Source organism: Gavia stellata, chromosome 5, assembly GCF_030936135.1.
Source record: "Gavia stellata isolate bGavSte3 chromosome 5, bGavSte3.hap2, whole genome shotgun sequence".
In the NCBI taxonomy this organism is placed as follows: Eukaryota; Metazoa; Chordata; class Aves; order Gaviiformes; family Gaviidae; genus Gavia; species Gavia stellata.
The window spans coordinates 10,749,889-10,766,479 of NC_082598.1; the positions used below are offsets into that span (position 1 = coordinate 10,749,889).

Genomic DNA, 16,591 nt, shown 5'->3' on the forward strand with positions numbered 1-16,591 from the left:
AGCCTGTGTTTGTGCTTGGGATTGCCCCGACCCAGGCACAGGACCTTGCACTTGGCCTCGTTGAACATCATGAGGTTTGCACAGGCACACCTCTCAAGCGTGTCAAGGTCCAATTGGATGGCATCCCTTCCCTCCAGCGTGTCGACCGCACCACTCAGCTTAGTGTCGTCATGTTGTCCATGTCGCCAACAAAGATTCTTTTATTGCTCTGTTTAAAATATAAAAGTTATTTGTTATGGTGACTAGGAAGTGGATGGGCACTCAAAAGACATGCTAACAAAACTGAAACCATGTATGCTTCTGGGTACAAAACTTATTCTTACCTAATGAAGTTGACTGCGTTTTTTTTTTAATGGGTAGGCTGTCATACTGAACTACTGGTGTAGATGGAATGGGATCTTACAGATGCTTATTTCCCTACCTGTAGTTTAACTGTTTAGTTATACACTTTCCTTACACTAGTTTAATATGTGGCTTAGTATGTGATGTCCATATCAAGAGTGAAACACGAATTTAAACGCTTGATTGACTCATGTCTGTGATTTTTGCAGCTTCTATGAAGGGTGAGATAACCAGTGAACTAGCTTCTTCATCAGGTGTATCGACAGTGGGGTCAGTAGGGAGTTCAGCTGCTGATTCTACCGGACATGATATCATTACTGAGCAGCCACGTTCTCAACATACGTTGCAGTCAGACTCTGTAGAGATGACAAGCTGTGATTTGACAAGTACAGCTACTGAAGGGGAAGAAGATGATGTGCTTAGTCGAAGCTCCAGCCAGATCAGTGCTGTCCAGTCAGATCCCACTATGGACTTGAATGATGGTACACAGGCTTCCTCACCAATTAGTGATAGCTCTCAGACTACTACAGAAGGTCCAGACTCTGCTGTAACCCCTTCGGACAGTTCTGAAATTGTAAGTGTGCAACGGGCAGAGGGGGGATCCCCTTCTACTGAGGGGCCTGACATATCTCAGAGCTCTTCCATGGAGGGTCCAGACTTGGAGTCATCTACTTACTCGTCTTCTACTTTTCCATCCTCAGCTAGTAACAATGGAAAGGTCAGCAGCTCACACCTCTGTTGGAGAGCTTGACCTCCTTTTAACACTTTCGCTTCAGCAGTAATTAAAAACTACAAAGCTATAATCAGTGTGTTCACTGGGTAGGTCATATGAAGGCATAACAGATTGTCAGTCACTGGAAGAATGTCAGTATCAAAGGCTGGACCTAAGTATTTCCTCTTAATAGCACATCCTTCATTTTGTATAGATATTTTAATTGTTTTGATGCAGGAGAACTAATGGAAGTGTTAAAGGGTGAACAGTCTATTTGGAATGATAGAGGAATACTTTTGAAACTAATGCTTCACATTGTTTTCTGCCTGTGCTTTTTCATTTGGCAACACAACTAATTTTTTTCCTTTTTATTCCATCTTAAGGATTTCTTCTATACTGAGCAAATACTGCATGATTTACTAATGCAGCAGTTACATGTCTAATACTTTAAATGTGCATGCGATATAGCTATTTTAAGAAATTTGTCTCTCTTAGGCAAGTGTATTGTGAGGTTGTAATAAAACCAGCAAAAATATAATTACTGGGAGCAAGAGCAGAAAATGCAAAAAGGGGAAAACTTAGGATTTCTTAAGTTCTTCTATTCAAACACTATCAAACTTTTGACTTACGGCTGCTGGTAGTAACTTTGGAAGAGTAATAGTCTCTTACCACTACAAAAAATCGTAAATTTACAATTATGATAAGGAAATACTCCTGCAAGTGTGAGGATTCAAGAACCAAAGGAGTGATGATAATTGCACTGTCTCTGAATTAAATGTAGGCAGTGCAGAGCCCAAAGTGAGCAGGCGTTTATTGACAAGATGCATTTGTAGCAAATTCTTGTCAGAGTGTTGCATATGTCAGTTTGCATGCTGTTTACAAGCAGTAATTACAAGTAAAATTATTTTTCCCTAATTGACAGGCTAAGTGGTTGTCCCACTTATTCACACATGGGCTTTTTAATGAACAACTTCCAGGGGCTAGTAAAGTCAAGGAATAACTGAAGAAGTATCTTGTGTCTTCTGATAAACTTACAATGAAATGTTTTTTTACTGTCTTTTATTAACATTATCAATTTTTCTGTCTTTTGTGGTTATTTTTCCATATACCTACTGCCTGTATATTGCATTGGTACCAAGAGTCAAACTCTCTTCTAGAAGCATCCTTTTTAGTAGTTTAGAATGAAGGAATTTAAATGTTCAAACTTATTTGTCCTTTTTTGTCCTACGCTATGTGTTCTCGGTTTGACTTTACACATCCAGGACAAGTGTGGTTATGGGATACTTTGACAGCAAGGCACAAGCTCAATGTGTGACAGTAAATGTATTAGTTGTGATTTGTAACTGCTGAGATAGAGGGACAGTTGTGTTTGGAATAAGGGAGCAAGGAGAGCTGCAGGGGAGGCAATGAACCAAGTGTTTGACTTTCTTACTGTTAATGTCCAAGTTCATGGCTCAAGTGGGAGACCATCAGATGTAACTATGGCCTCTAACAGCCCAAATGCTGCTGGAGGAGGGGAACTGCTTTGGGGCCTGCATGCAGCTGTACACTAATGTTTATCAGGCTCATATTTGCTTTCAAATTATTTTTAGATTACTAACACCGCATGTTTGAGATTTAATACTGTGTGTTAAGCGAAGTTATTTTAAGTCCTGTCCTTGCACTGTGTAGGTTTTGGAGGGTGCTGAAGGGCAGTATTCTGGAATGCAGATTGGCCAGCTGCAGGATGAGGAAGATGAGGCTGCAAATGTTCTCCAAGATGATTCGTCAGAGTCTTTCAGAAATTCTTCTGTTGGTATGTTGATAAATGGCAGGGGGATGGGACACACAGAACTGGTGAAACCTTTAAGGCAGGTGTTACAGGTGTATCTACTGTTTAACTTCCAAGGGACCGAAGACTCACGTAATGGATATGAGAAACAAATAACTAGGTTGAAATGTAAAATAAGGAATATATTGCAACACTTCTAATGAATCACTTGTTTTGATTACTGCTATTTTTGATGTTTCTATAATTAAGTTCAATTTAAGTGCTTTTAATTTGCATCTGAAATGGTATTTTATGAATTGCCTTTTTCTAAAGCTCTTCAACAGCCTCACCTGTTGAAAACCATGAGCCATAGTAGGCAGCCTTCTGATAGCAGCGTAGATAGATTTACATCAAAAGAAGATGCAGCAGATCCTGGTGATCATGAAAATAAGGTGAGAAGTAGTCACAGTGGTCTGGTTTAAAGTTTAAAACAACTAAGTTTAAAAAAAAAAAAGTTACAGTTATGATCATGTAAATTAGTGGTAAATATGGGTAGCCTGTGTATGTGGTGTACTTCATTATAGGTCAAAATAACTAAGGTTGAATAGTAAATCTGAGTTATAGCCTGAATTGCATTTAACATGGGGTGAATACACAAGTGTTGATATCCTGAATGCAATCACCAGCAAAACCATAACAGAATACAAACTGCTGAGAACACAAACCCCTTTTGTCTATGCATTAGTAAGATACACTGATACTTTATTACCCAAAATATCTTTGTGCTGGTTGCTAGCTGTGTAGGTAAGTTCATGATCTCCTCAGAAGTTATTATGTCGTACTCTCTGAGCCGCTCTTTCTGCAGAGAGGCTCATGCCATTCTAACCACAGGTTACCGATTACCTCTTACTTTTTTTTGACTTTGGACCTTGTTCTGAACTGGGGCAAAAGGAGTTTGGGTTGTTGCAGGCAGAGTTAGATCAGCTTGGGCAACTGGGGAACTCTAAACGTGAAACTACAGAAGGTCGTCAACCTTTGGAAACAACGTAGTATATATTGCTTCTCATACAAAGTTTCTAAAGATCACTGTTCGGTGACAAAAGTAGTTTATTGGACTCCTTCAGATGCAAACAGCAAGTCTGGGTAATTCAGAAAATCTATAGAATGATTGTTGTTTCTGTGATAAAATTAAACCAATTCTGGTATGGGATACAAACTTTCTGAAAGCATTACATTTTTAAGGCCTTATTTGGAATATGTATTAAACACATTTTGTATTACAACCTTTATACATTTGTGGATGTGCTGTATTTCTAAATCTTGTTGTGCTTAATATTTTATTTAAACTGAAGATTAATTTTTATCTGTATAAAAATTGTGATTTGCCTTCAATAGCCATCCAGGGTAAAGGGAGACATAGGTCACTATACCGATGGAAATTCTGCTCCTTTAGTGCACTGCGTTAGACTTCTGTCAGCATCTTTTCTACTTACTGGGGAGAAAGGAGGTAAGTTTCTGTTCAAGACTCGTTGATTCATTGTGTCTCTCAATGTACAAAGTTGGAAATGTGATCAGGTTACTCTGTCTGGTTTTTAATCTCACTTTATTGGAGATTTTGGGGATGGGGTTTTTCTGTGACAGTCCTGATTTAAATGATCACACCAGAGTACAGAAAAACCTAAAAACACTTAAATTATGCCATTTTACAATTAATCCCATTTTGTACCATTGGGCATCTAAAGAAGTGTTACGGTAACTTAACCCATAAGTCAAATGCTTCATTACATTTACAAATTCTAAGTTCTTATGAGACTTAACCTGTTTATAGATTGTATGAAGCTGTGAAGACAATCTAATATCAGTATCTCTTTTTATCAGTGTTGGGTGCCCAGTTTGTCTACTGTAAAAGTATCAATACCTCAGTAAGGAAATAGTTTTCTGAGTTGCAGTCCATTCTGCGGAAACTCCTAAAAACAATTTCACAAGAATACAGTTCTTTCAAGTCCTTGTCTTAATATTTTTCGAATTGATTTTGTTTATAATGCCTAATTTGTTTTAATTAAAACAAGATTAAAAGTATCTTTTTTAGCTTTATCACTCAGTTGTGTTTGAATTCCATGTTAATTTTTTTTAATATACTTCAGGTAGAGGAAATGTTGTTGTACCCATTTGCGTTCGGGAAACGTAACTTCAGATTTTTAAATGATTCGGCTGTAGTAAAGCAGAGAATTGACATAAGGTTTTCAAAGACCTAGCTGAAATCTCAAGTTGAACTTTTTTCTCAACTTTTAACATATTACAGCATTTGCATAAGTTAGCATGGCCATTTTTGATGGGTTTTTTTTCACGTGTGACTGTCAAAGAGAAGCTTTTTGACAGTAACTGATTGTTACAGGAGGCTGTTGGGGCTCAAAAGAGGAGTTATTTACCTTTTCAGCATAGTAATAAAATGTCAGTAGGGATTTTCCAGAATGCCTTTATGGTATACGCTGCTGCTTCCATTTTTTTCACTGGGAATTCCATGTCACAGGCATGTGTGTATGTGTCATTATATATATGACTGAAGTGAGCATTTAAGACGTTGGTTCTTTTTCCCTTTTCTAAACTGTTGTTTGTTCACGTGCCCTGCTCATGTAGTGTTCTTGGAAAGACAGTGTAGTAGCTGTATTCTCAGCAATGAAGGAAGTGAGTTGAAAGTGTGTGGGGTTATTAGATATTTTTTTTTCTTCTTTGAAAAACAAAGCTGTATATAACTGCTGCCTCTGATGAACTGGAACTACTTGCTCTGTCTTCATGTTTTTTGTCCAGGCTAAACTATTTATATCATACAGAGCTATTAATTAACTTAAAAACAATTCAGGAAGCTTTTAAATATGCCCCCTCCCCCTTTTTTTTCCTTCTCCTTAGCTTTAGTTCCTGATAGAGATGTGAGAGTCAGTGTAAAAGCCCTAGCAGTGAGTTGTGTTGGAGCGGCCGTTGCACTTCACCCTGAGTCTTTCTTCAGTAAGCTGTATAAAACACCCCTTGAAGCAATGGGAGAAGAGTATGGTATGTTGCAGTTCACATATTCCATTTTAATGGTGTGTTTGGGTTTTCAAATAAGTGAGGTAGCATCTGAAAACTCTAAATCCAGTTTAGTATTTGCAAATAAATATTGCACCAATAGGAATGAACATGCTGTCCACACTCATAGTGCATGTGGTGAGGTTTTTTCTAATACGAGTTTCAGTGGATGAACTTGTACAGCTTCTGACAACTTTAAGCTGTTTTAGTACAACTGCTATGTAGAAGTGGTTTCTTTATCTTTTGAGTGGTTTCTTCTAATTTATTTCAGTCTATCTTACAGATGGTTTCTAAGCTGTTAGGTTTATTTTTTATGAATGCTGCAATATGATCAGCAGAGACCTGGAGTATTCAACTGGTTTGGTACTGATAGTTGCGAAGGTGGAGTGTCGACCAAAACTCTTCTTAGATTTGAGGAGGAAATTCTTTACTTTGAGGGTGGCAGAGCGCTGGAACAAGCTGCCCAGAGAGGTTGTGGAGTCTCCTTCTCTGGAGATATTCAAAACTCGCCTGGACACATTCCTGTGCAATCTGCTCTAGGTGAACCTGCTCTGGTGGGGGGGTTGGACTAGATGATCTCCAGAGGTCCCTTCCAACCCCTATCATTCTGTGATTTCTCCAGAGCATTTTGTGTACAATTGAAATAAATCACTAGTGTTTTTATGTGATCAGTGGTCTGGATGGTGTGAATGATCTGTAGGTTACATGCAAGGGATCTCTGAAGGGTAGAACTAAGGCGGGCATATTGTGTATATGCTGACATTGGTTGTACAATAATTGGTACCTCCACTGAAACATTTGTAGGGATCAGTTAAGTCTAAGACTAGTATTTTTAAAATAAAGTAGTTGTAACTTATTTTCTTAGAGGAGCAGTATGTATCAGATATTCTGAACTACATTGACCATGGAGATCCCCAGATTAGAGGAGCTACTGCTATTCTGTGTGGAACAATTGTCAACTCCATTCTAATTAAATCCCGCTTCGATGTGGAAAAATGGCTAATAAATGTCAGAAGCTCAACAGGTAACAATTTATTTTAAGCGTGTCTTTTTTTTCTAATGTAATCAAAATTTTCTTTTGTTTCATTGCTCTAAATTCTTTTTTTGTTAGGTAATCTCTTTTCCTTGGTAGACTGCATACCTCTGTTACAGAAAATGCTGAAAGATGAGTCCTCTGTTACATGCAAACTGGCTTGTACAGCTGTGAGGGTAAGCAGAAGTAGTAATTTATTTGTACCACCACAGATCACAGGGGTGTTACTCGTTGACTAGGATCCTGCTGTTCTCAGGTGTATAAACATGTAGCAAAAAATGACTTCTCCAAGAACTTTATTGTAGAAAAGATGGATTCAGGCACAGAAATGGAGGAACAAAGAGCTGGAAAATAATTATGTTGGTTAGATCGCATAGCAGCATAATCTAATAATGATATTGCTAGTCATAAATGTACTGGTATGAGCTGTAATGTTACATTATCCTGGTTTGAAAGCCACTAATGAACATGCTGCTGACCTCGTTACAGAAAGCACTATATAGCTACGGTGGTTGGATTTAAGCTTCTTTCAGTTGATGGTTGGACTTGGTGATCTTGCAGGTTTTCTCCAACCTTAATGATTCTGTGATTAACCAAGAATAGGATGAGTACATTAGACAGAAAGGATATCTAGCCTAAACAGGGAAGTGTGAACACGTAACACCTGGTTGTAGCCTGTATTTGAAGAGCTAAAATTAAATGGGAGAAATGGCAAGTGAAATAGTGATTGTTTTCTGAAATAGTAGTTTTTAAAAGGTAGGAAAGTCTCAGCAAAGTGTTTCAAATTGGGTGAAAGTTCCGTCAGGCAATTGTTAAAATAGAGATGATAGCAGAATTTGTGAGTGGAATTTAGAGCGTGTGAATTTTATTTCTGTAACAAAATATGTGGAAGGTGTTCTGTGAAAAGGCAGAGGGGTGAAGGAGTGAGCTTCTCCTTGAGGAATTTTTAAAAAAAAAGTAGAAGAACAAGGACGAATTGGAGGCCAAGGGAAATTAATTCATCGGAGTGGCACAGGGTGGCTGACTGTATTGCAGCTTATGGGTCAGTGAGGCAAAGCATAGCTTTTGGTAAAATGCAGATAGTTAATGTATGGAAAGTATAATTTCATGTGCTAAGAGGAGGGGTCTGTGGTGCAGCTGAGGGAAGGAAGTCCAGTTACTTCAATGATGCTATTCTTTTAACCTTCTGTTCATGATATTATTATTTGTATATAGTGGTTTCATGTATGATTACACTTAGGGTTACGGCTTTTTAGAATTCTTCACTAGAATTGTTCAGTTCAGGCAACTTATACTAGTCAATTTTGACTTTTTCTTTCTCTCAGTATATAATGTAGCCTGACTTCATATCTCTTGGCAGAAATGCTCAAAAGCATTTTGGGTTGTTAATCCCTGAATGAGAAAGTATGTTTTTGTGTAGTTAAAAAAGACATAGAAGTGCAGAATTCGATACCATTTTTCCAAAGATCACACATTCTGTGTACAGTTGAACAGTCATTAAAATGAGGAGATACGACTTTTTGAAAAACTTCCGGAAATCAGAACCAGGTATCTAAAAACACTCTGTGGAAATTAGCAGAGAGTGGTTTTGAACAGATAAGAATATAGTGTTTGTGGTGTTTAAGCCCTGTGAGTTTTAGACCTTACTCTTTGGAGGATTGTCTTCTGATCTCTGAGGCTTTTGTTCTTCTTCAGAGTTTAAATTCAGCAGCAGGTTTTAGCAGTTCACTTGAAGCTAGTGTTCTAGCCTTGCAAAATACCTAGCTCTGGTACTTTCTCCTGACTCTTAAGCAATAATGTTTTTGTATTCTAAATAAACAGATTTTTATGATCACTTACATACTTTGATTCAGAGAACCTCTTCTGTAATATAACTGGAAGCTGTTTTTTCTTCTCAGCATTGCATCATGAGCTTATGTAGCAGCAGTTACAGTGAACTAGGTTTACAATTAATTGTTGACCTCCTTACGCTGAAGAATAGCTCATATTGGCTAGTAAGGACAGAACTTCTGGAAACCCTTGCAGAGGTAGATTTTCGGTAAGTGTTTATATTTTTCCATGGGTGTTGTATCTGCAGTGCAAAGATGCTGTGTATAGGAAGCTGGAACCAAAATGGAGCAGTTTATTCTGAAACATTAATGAGTTTCATAAAACTAATTCAGACCAATCATTCATGGAAGGAATGTATGAATTCCTTTGTCAAGTTACCATTGACTTCTACCAAGCCGAATCCTAGTAACACTGTATAGGAGTTTCTAGTTCAGTGGTCTGTTTCATGAAGTCTTCTGTAAAACTGTGATCAGAGAGAGACCATATAATCTGGAAACTAACTTGGATTTTGTGTCCAGTCATGTGTGTTTTTTAAAGAAAAAGTCCCTGACTTGTTCTCAATTATTATCAGCTCTCTTCTGTTGCTCAGCTTCTCTTATACTGGAATGAATATGACTTTACTTCCTTTTCTTGCGTTCCCTCATTCTCTACAGGTTCTTCCAAGCTGAAAGACAAAAGGTGTTTACATGAAAATTCTTCAAGTTATCCTTAGTCATACAAAATTGGACTCTTTCTGAATAGTGATATTTGGAATGTGTTACCATCTTTTCAAAACAGTCTGGGTTTTATGTGCATGGGGAAAAAAATCCAATTACAATCACAATGTATAAATGTTTTTTTAACTAAAGAAAAGTACTATCTGGCTAGTGTTACAGAAGTGTTCGTTTAGCAAATAGCTTACCTCTTCTAAAGATAGCTGAAAGTGTGTTTATTTCTTTCATTTTCCCTGCAGTGGTGTTTTTAAAAAAAAAAATAAACAAAAAGAACCCTCAGAGCACTGAAGGGAGAAATAACCTTTAATGTTATCTAATGTACTCTAAACTCTGTTTTACCATAGGCTAGTCAGCTTCTTGGAAGGAAAAACTGAGAGCTTGCACAGAGGTGGTCATCATTACACTGGTGTAAGTAAATTATTCAATCAGTATATTGTGTTTCTGGATTAAGGTACCAGTGCAATTTCAGCACTTCATGTTTGAATTCTGTCAACACTGATAGTTATTTTTTGTGTAAGTAAGCTCATGTTCTGAGACTTCTTACAATTGGAAAGATATTTTACTACTGACATTCAGATATCTTAGTGTTCTCTGTACATGTGTAGTTTTTGTTGTGTTTTTTTAAAACTTTTTGGCATTTATGTATTTAAGTGGTGTATTTGGCAATGTTAAGGTAAAGATTGTCTTACAGACTTTTATAATCGATGAAATGTCACTTAGTTAACTATCTTTCAACAATCTGGTCAAATGATGAAAATGTTCAATGAACTTTACTGTTTTAACTTATTTTCTAGCGACTAAAACTTCAGGAGAGAGTGCTTAATAATGTTGTAATATGTCTGCTTGGAGATGAAGATCCAAGAGTGAGACATGTAGCTTCAGCTTCATTAATGAGGTATATAAGTTGTTTTTTTTAAAGAAAAGGAGTTTAGAAAGATATTGACATGTTACTGTGTACCTATAATTAAAATAATCCCTTAGGTTTGGTTTTTTTGTTTGTTTAAATGAGGGATGGAAGACAAATGCCACTTTATGGTACCTGGAGCATGCATCATTCTGAATCATCAGGCAATTGTGCTTTGCTTTTTATTAGCATTACAGTTACATTTAACTGTGTGACATGCTGGGGGTCATTTTCAGTTTCAGCTTCAAGTTAGTTTTCTGCATGTTGAGGTGATTTGTTCAGAATCCTGACAGTGGTTGATGGACTTAAAATATTGTAGTTCTACCGAGTTGTCCTAACTCCCAAACATTGTCATTTCCACATGGTTACGAGCAGTGTATCTTAAAACTTTCATCCTCACTAATTATAGTTAAGTAGCTAATCTTGTTTAAAAAGTAGCTGTTTGCTGTAACCTTCTACAGTTACAATTGTTGTCCAGATAAATGCACCAAACAGTAAGGATTAGTTGGTAGTTTATTTATTAGAATTCACGGACTTAAGTTTTATGTTTAAAGAAGTTGGGAGCATCTAATACTGAATTCCTGGAATATTTTATTATCAGAGGAGTCTTTTTCCTAGTTTTTCAGACTATTAATTGCTGTCCATTCCTAATAACAAAAAAAGGACAATGAAACCTTAAAAAAATCTGCTACTTAAAAGCATTTGTATTGCAGAAACAGCTCAACAGAGAAATTAACTGTTGTATCATAATTAGTATTTGTTGCTTTTATTATTTGTTATATAATATAGTTATTATTTGTTGATTTTGAAATGGAGTCAGTTTGTTAACTGAGTGGTAACAAGTTGGAGTTTTTCCGTATCTTCATGTTGACTTAGTGACAGCATGCTTGTTAAGGTTGGAAAAGACTTAACTGCCCAAGAAATGTGCTACAAGCTTGCAAAAGCCCCTTGAAACATCCGGTATGGGCATTCTTTGGAAGTACTGTTAGCGAACTTACAAAAAAAATGTGTACTGTTGTCTAAGTTGAAAATCTTGTTGTTCAAGAAGACTGGATCTTATTGTATGTTTGAGTTTTGCTGCATAGCCATCAGGTGGTGAAAAATTGTCCTTTTCAGGTAGAAATTAGTTTTCAGTTAACACAGATATCCATGGGGAAAATATCTGGGGAGATAAGGAAACACTGAGAGAGAAATACTCTGTAGCGAAGTGGTCACTGTAGTGTGTGTATAGGTAGGTATCTCTAGAAGAGGTATTTTTTTAACTACCATGTGCCTAGAGCAGTTCCTTTATCGTGCTTTGAGCTCCTTGTTTATAATGAAGAGCAGTTGCATAAAGATGAATTCAGCTTAACAATATGAGTTTTAGTAACAGTTTTTATTTACAATTTGATAGGTGTGATTGGTGTATGCAGCTTTTGAATTGTATGTTAAATATATTTTAAATGTACTTTAAACTGTATCTTAAATAATTTCTGAATAATACTTTTCCTTTTTGACAATTATCATTAAGGCTTGTTCCAAAGCTATTTTATAACTGTGATCAAGGACAGGCTGATCCAGTTGTGGCAGTAGCAAGAGACCAAAGCAGTGTCTACCTGAAACTACTAATGCATGAAACACAGCCTCCATCTCACTTTGCAGTGAGCACTATCACCAGGTATGTTATGTGACTTGTCTTGCTTTAAAAGGAACATGGACCCAAATTTCAAGTCATCATGCCTAGAATCATATTTAAATTCTGCCAGTCCATGTGCTTATGAATTCTTTTTCCAACCTGTATGAGCATCTGTGGTAGTTTTAGGCCCCACAGAAACAGACTCGTGTTTAAAGGATAAACTGGCGTGTGAGTTACTAGTGATGTGCTCACACGTTGATCATAGGGAGTCATTGTTCTGTGATAAACTTTCCTCTTTTCATCATGAGGTCACCCTGTTTGTCCATTAAATTGCACAAGTAAGTGCAGATTTGCAAGCTAATCATATGTATATATTATTATTATTCAGGTACGTTGATCAGGATTTATAACTCTTCACATCCTGTTTAATGATTGTGGTTGCAGAAGTCTGTACTGCATTCTAATTTTGATAGTGTGATCTTGTTGCTGTATTTTTGCTGCCAACTATAATTTCCTAAACTCTTCTGTTTAGATATCTTGAATTATGGACAGTATTAGTTATATATATTTATGGGGGTCCTTTGCTTCTATCCATTTGTCATACAAGTTTTTAATTATATACCTTCCCATACATGATCTTGATCGTGTCACTCAAGATTTATATACTGTAGTACAGAAACAATAGAACTTTGTGGACACTGTGTTATTTCAAATACAAAATAGTTATTTTTCTACAGCAATAGTATTTTTACAGCAATAAGCCAAAGTTTGTGAACATGCAAAAATGTTAGATGGATTTGAGCAAAAGCAAAGACTAATGCTAAATTGGTGGTGATTTCTAGGGCACCTAGTTAGGTATTGAGAGTTGATCTACTGTTTGTTTGCTAACAAAGATTTTATTTATAAACTAAATTGCGTTTGCTAGTACTGAAGTAAAAATACTGAAATATATAAGGTGGTATTAAGACTATTCTCTGATTTTTGTATTTTATAAGCAACCTATAAAATATGTAATAGTAATTTAAGCTACACTAATTTTTGATTGAGGTGTTCGGTTTTTTTAAGTACATGTTTTAGTGGTATAAATATTTTTATTTCAGAACATATAGAGGTTACAATATGCTGCAAAGTCCAACAGATGTCACTATGGAAAACAATCTCTCAAGGGTTATTGCAGCAATTTCCCATGCATTGACAATATCCACTACAAGAGCACTTACGGTGAGTTTTTGTCATTGCTATAGTGGAGGACTTTTTTCCTTTTTTTTGCTTGCTTTTTAAATTTTTAGTTATTTCCTGGCTATATTGGTGTCTGCAGCTTTGGTACTGTGGCAATGGCAATAGTAATATATTTAATTCTTGCTCTTAAGATACTTTGTTGTTGCTAACTCTTGCAGTGATGAAACTGATTCAATTCTTGGTGTTAACTTTTTCAGTTTGGCTGCTGTGAAGCTTTGTGTCTTCTCTCCACAACATTTCCAGTCTGCACCTGGAGCATGGGATGGCACTGTGGGTATGTTCCGTCATCTGTTACTCAAGCTTCTGAAAGTCATGTTTGCGAAATAGAAGTACACTTATTTAGGTATCAGAAGTCCTGGTTTAGATATATGCTCTTAAGCTTATCTTAGCAGTTATTTAAGAACTTTATACATAAGACTGTAACATCAGGTTATCATGATATTAAGTTTCAGCACTTTGTCATCTGTGGAATCACAGCATTTGTCACAGGGATTGGCTGCATCTGCTGTAATACGTATGGTCAGCGTCTATCAAAATAAGTAATAGGAGAAAATTTTCCATGCTTTTGAAAGAATGTTTATTTTCAGGATATTGTGTCTTGCAGTATCTCTATAAAATCAGACCATCATCCTTTTCATCTTGATCTCATGTTTATGTTTAAAAACAGTGGGTAAAGGAAGCTGTTTCATAATTGCATTTATAACTATAAGAGCGCCAGGTGCATTTAAATTGTTCTCATTTGGCACACTCAGTGGGAACAGAAAATGAGATATCTGTAATACTTAGGTAATATATGATAGCCTGAAAGTGCTTACATTCTGAAGAAAGTCTTCAGAATGTAACTGTACAGTTGGCAACTCTAAAGCTTTGATCTTGCCTCTGATTATCAATGTGCTGTGCCACGTGAGCTGTAAAACTAGCTACTGAAGATGTGCATGTGTAGAGCTGTTTGGTTTTTAAATAGATTTAATCAACACAAATGATGTTTTCTTCATTGCTGTCGTTGTGTCTTTATTCTTATTTTATTCTTCGGGTATCCTGAAACACTACTGCAAAATTTCTTATTTTAAAAACAAAACAAAACTCCAAAACCCAACAACAACAACAAAGCAACCTTCCCCAGCTGCTTTTCCTGCTGGCATGCCCTTTCTTCCCTTGCTGGCCATAAGTGTGGCATGCTCTGCATATGCATTCTAAAAGATGCCTTTTGAGCTATAGGTCCAGTTTTAACAAATGAAGCAGGTTAGGATGTGAGCAGTACTTAGCTGGAAAATAAAATCAATGCAGAATTGCAACAATGTGTGTTCTGCTCTACCCAGCTTAAAAAAGAGCTATTTTTAAGATGCAGTGATGCAATGACATAGCATTTGCCCTTTCCTTTAATTCCTTCTTTACAAATTTTCAGCCTATATTCATACTAACTTGGATTGTCATTTTATTTTTGTGGAATTATCATGCTGATACTGCATTTATCATTTTGGGTATTAAGAATATTTGCCAAATTCTTTTCTGTCTTAAGTATTGTTGTTCTTATGATTAAAAAGCAATTGGAATTGCTGCATTCCAACTCTGTACAACTCAACATGGATTAATTAATGGGTTTCTAACTGTATGTAAAGTAAAGAACACTTGCATATGAAAATACTATTTAAAAAAAAAAAAAATGGAAGGCACTGTAATTACCTGTGTAGCTTTATCAAAATAATAGCTATACTTGGTGTAAATTTTATTTTCTGAAATTGCTCTAGTTGTATTAGACCAGAGTAACTACATCAGAAGACTTTTTTTTAATTAAAAAAATATCCTGAAAGAATCCTTTATCAGTTGCATAAAGTCTTTTTCTGTAAGGAAGTTAGTAGTATTGTGCAGGTCTTACAGCTTTGAAATGGTGTATGTAATTCACATAGCTTTCTGACAAACATCTTTTGCTAATGTCTGCCTGCTCTTTTTGAAACTTAAGTTGTGTGTGGAAAATCTGATTTTAAAATTATTGTAAAGGAAAATATGGAATGCAGCAGCAAATTACGATCTTGGATAGAGTCTACCCATAAATCTAGATTATTTGATTGATTACAATTGTTTAATTAAATTCTTGGCATTTTAAAACAATATCTTGTTACTTTGCAATACTACAGCTTATGTCTCCCATTCCTACCTTGCATGTGTGCAAGCCTTTTAACTGAAGATGGTTCAGGACCATACTGGTTAGCAATTAAATACGGAATTCTTCAGTTTATCAGTAGGTGTCACTAGCAGCTTTGGTATTTGGTATTTTAAAAAACCAAAAGTAATGGCTCTTCCAGAATACAAAGTATTGTCAGGTCTCTGCTGCAAATGTTTATAAAGTTATCCTTGAGTGTTAAATGTGTATTTCTGTAGTACTGATTTTTTTTTAATAGATTCGCAGTCTACTTAATTGTTAGTTTTCTTAAGACTTTAAACTTACCAAAAGGGGGGAAAAACAAGTCATGACATTCCAAAATTAAACTTCCAGTGTTTCCCAGCCAAGTCCTTCAGATGAAGCTCAGAAGGGCTGCACCATTGGAATGGCCAGCATGGTCCTGTCTCTCCTTTCATCAGCATGGTTCCCCCTGGACCTCTCTGCACATCAGGATGCTTTGATTTTGACTGGAAACTTGCTTGCAGGTAGGGCAGAGCAAGAAAAGTAGGATTGTCTTGTTATTTTTACTATGAGTGTCAGGCCCATATCTCACCCTATTCTGATTGCACACAAAATATTTGTAACATTGAGAAGAGCAGAAGAAATAAAGGAGCATCTTGTCTGCGGGAGGTTTGAAAACATACTGCCTCCAAGTTGCAAATTTCTTCTATTTGCCAAAGGGAATGTGCAGTATGCTTAGTACAGGCTGGATACAAAGAATTAACAATTTTTGTTGTTGTTTAAAACTATGCACCTACGGCTGGTTTTGAAAATACAGGCTCACTTTTCCCTATTTGAATTTTTGTTTGTATAGAGATGATATGCCTCTAAAATTTTCTGATGCTTAATTCTGAGTTTTTATCTTCCTTAAATAATGTGATTCCTGTTGTAGCAAGTGCTCCCAAGTGCTTAAAGAATCCCTGGAACACTGAAGAAGATTCAAACCAAGGTGCTGCAAAGCAGGAGGAACCCTGGCCGGCTCTGGCAGATCGAACTCTTGTTACTTTAGTAGAACAGCTCTTTTCTCATCTGCTGAAGGTCATTAATATTTGTGCACATGTAATGGATGATGTTGCTCCTGGCCCAGCAGTGAAGGTGTGTATTAAAAATAAATAAATAAAATTGTGTGACTTAAATATTGTTGTGATACAGACCTCTTCAAGGCTCTGCATTTTAGAGTTGATACAGGTAACTATCTAATACCTTGATAATAGAACTCCACTATGGGT

General features: G+C 36.3%; 1 protein-coding gene across 1 annotated transcript in view; it reads left to right on the forward strand.

The window, feature by feature from the left end:
- Positions 1–16,591, forward strand: part of HTT (huntingtin) — an 88,999-nt gene that overhangs the window by 19,980 nt on the left and 52,428 nt on the right. Inside the window, exons 12-26 of the mRNA XM_059817950.1 lie at positions 552–916; positions 2,726–2,849; positions 3,138–3,256; positions 4,200–4,311; positions 5,712–5,852; positions 6,733–6,891; positions 6,979–7,076; positions 8,799–8,938; positions 9,788–9,851; positions 10,238–10,338; positions 11,858–12,004; positions 13,063–13,183; positions 13,399–13,475; positions 15,696–15,847; positions 16,255–16,457. Of these exons, the coding sequence (XP_059673933.1) occupies positions 552–916; positions 2,726–2,849; positions 3,138–3,256; positions 4,200–4,311; positions 5,712–5,852; positions 6,733–6,891; positions 6,979–7,076; positions 8,799–8,938; positions 9,788–9,851; positions 10,238–10,338; positions 11,858–12,004; positions 13,063–13,183; positions 13,399–13,475; positions 15,696–15,847; positions 16,255–16,457 (2,123 nt within the window). The remainder of the gene's footprint in view (positions 1–551; positions 917–2,725; positions 2,850–3,137; positions 3,257–4,199; positions 4,312–5,711; positions 5,853–6,732; positions 6,892–6,978; positions 7,077–8,798; positions 8,939–9,787; positions 9,852–10,237; positions 10,339–11,857; positions 12,005–13,062; positions 13,184–13,398; positions 13,476–15,695; positions 15,848–16,254; positions 16,458–16,591) is intronic.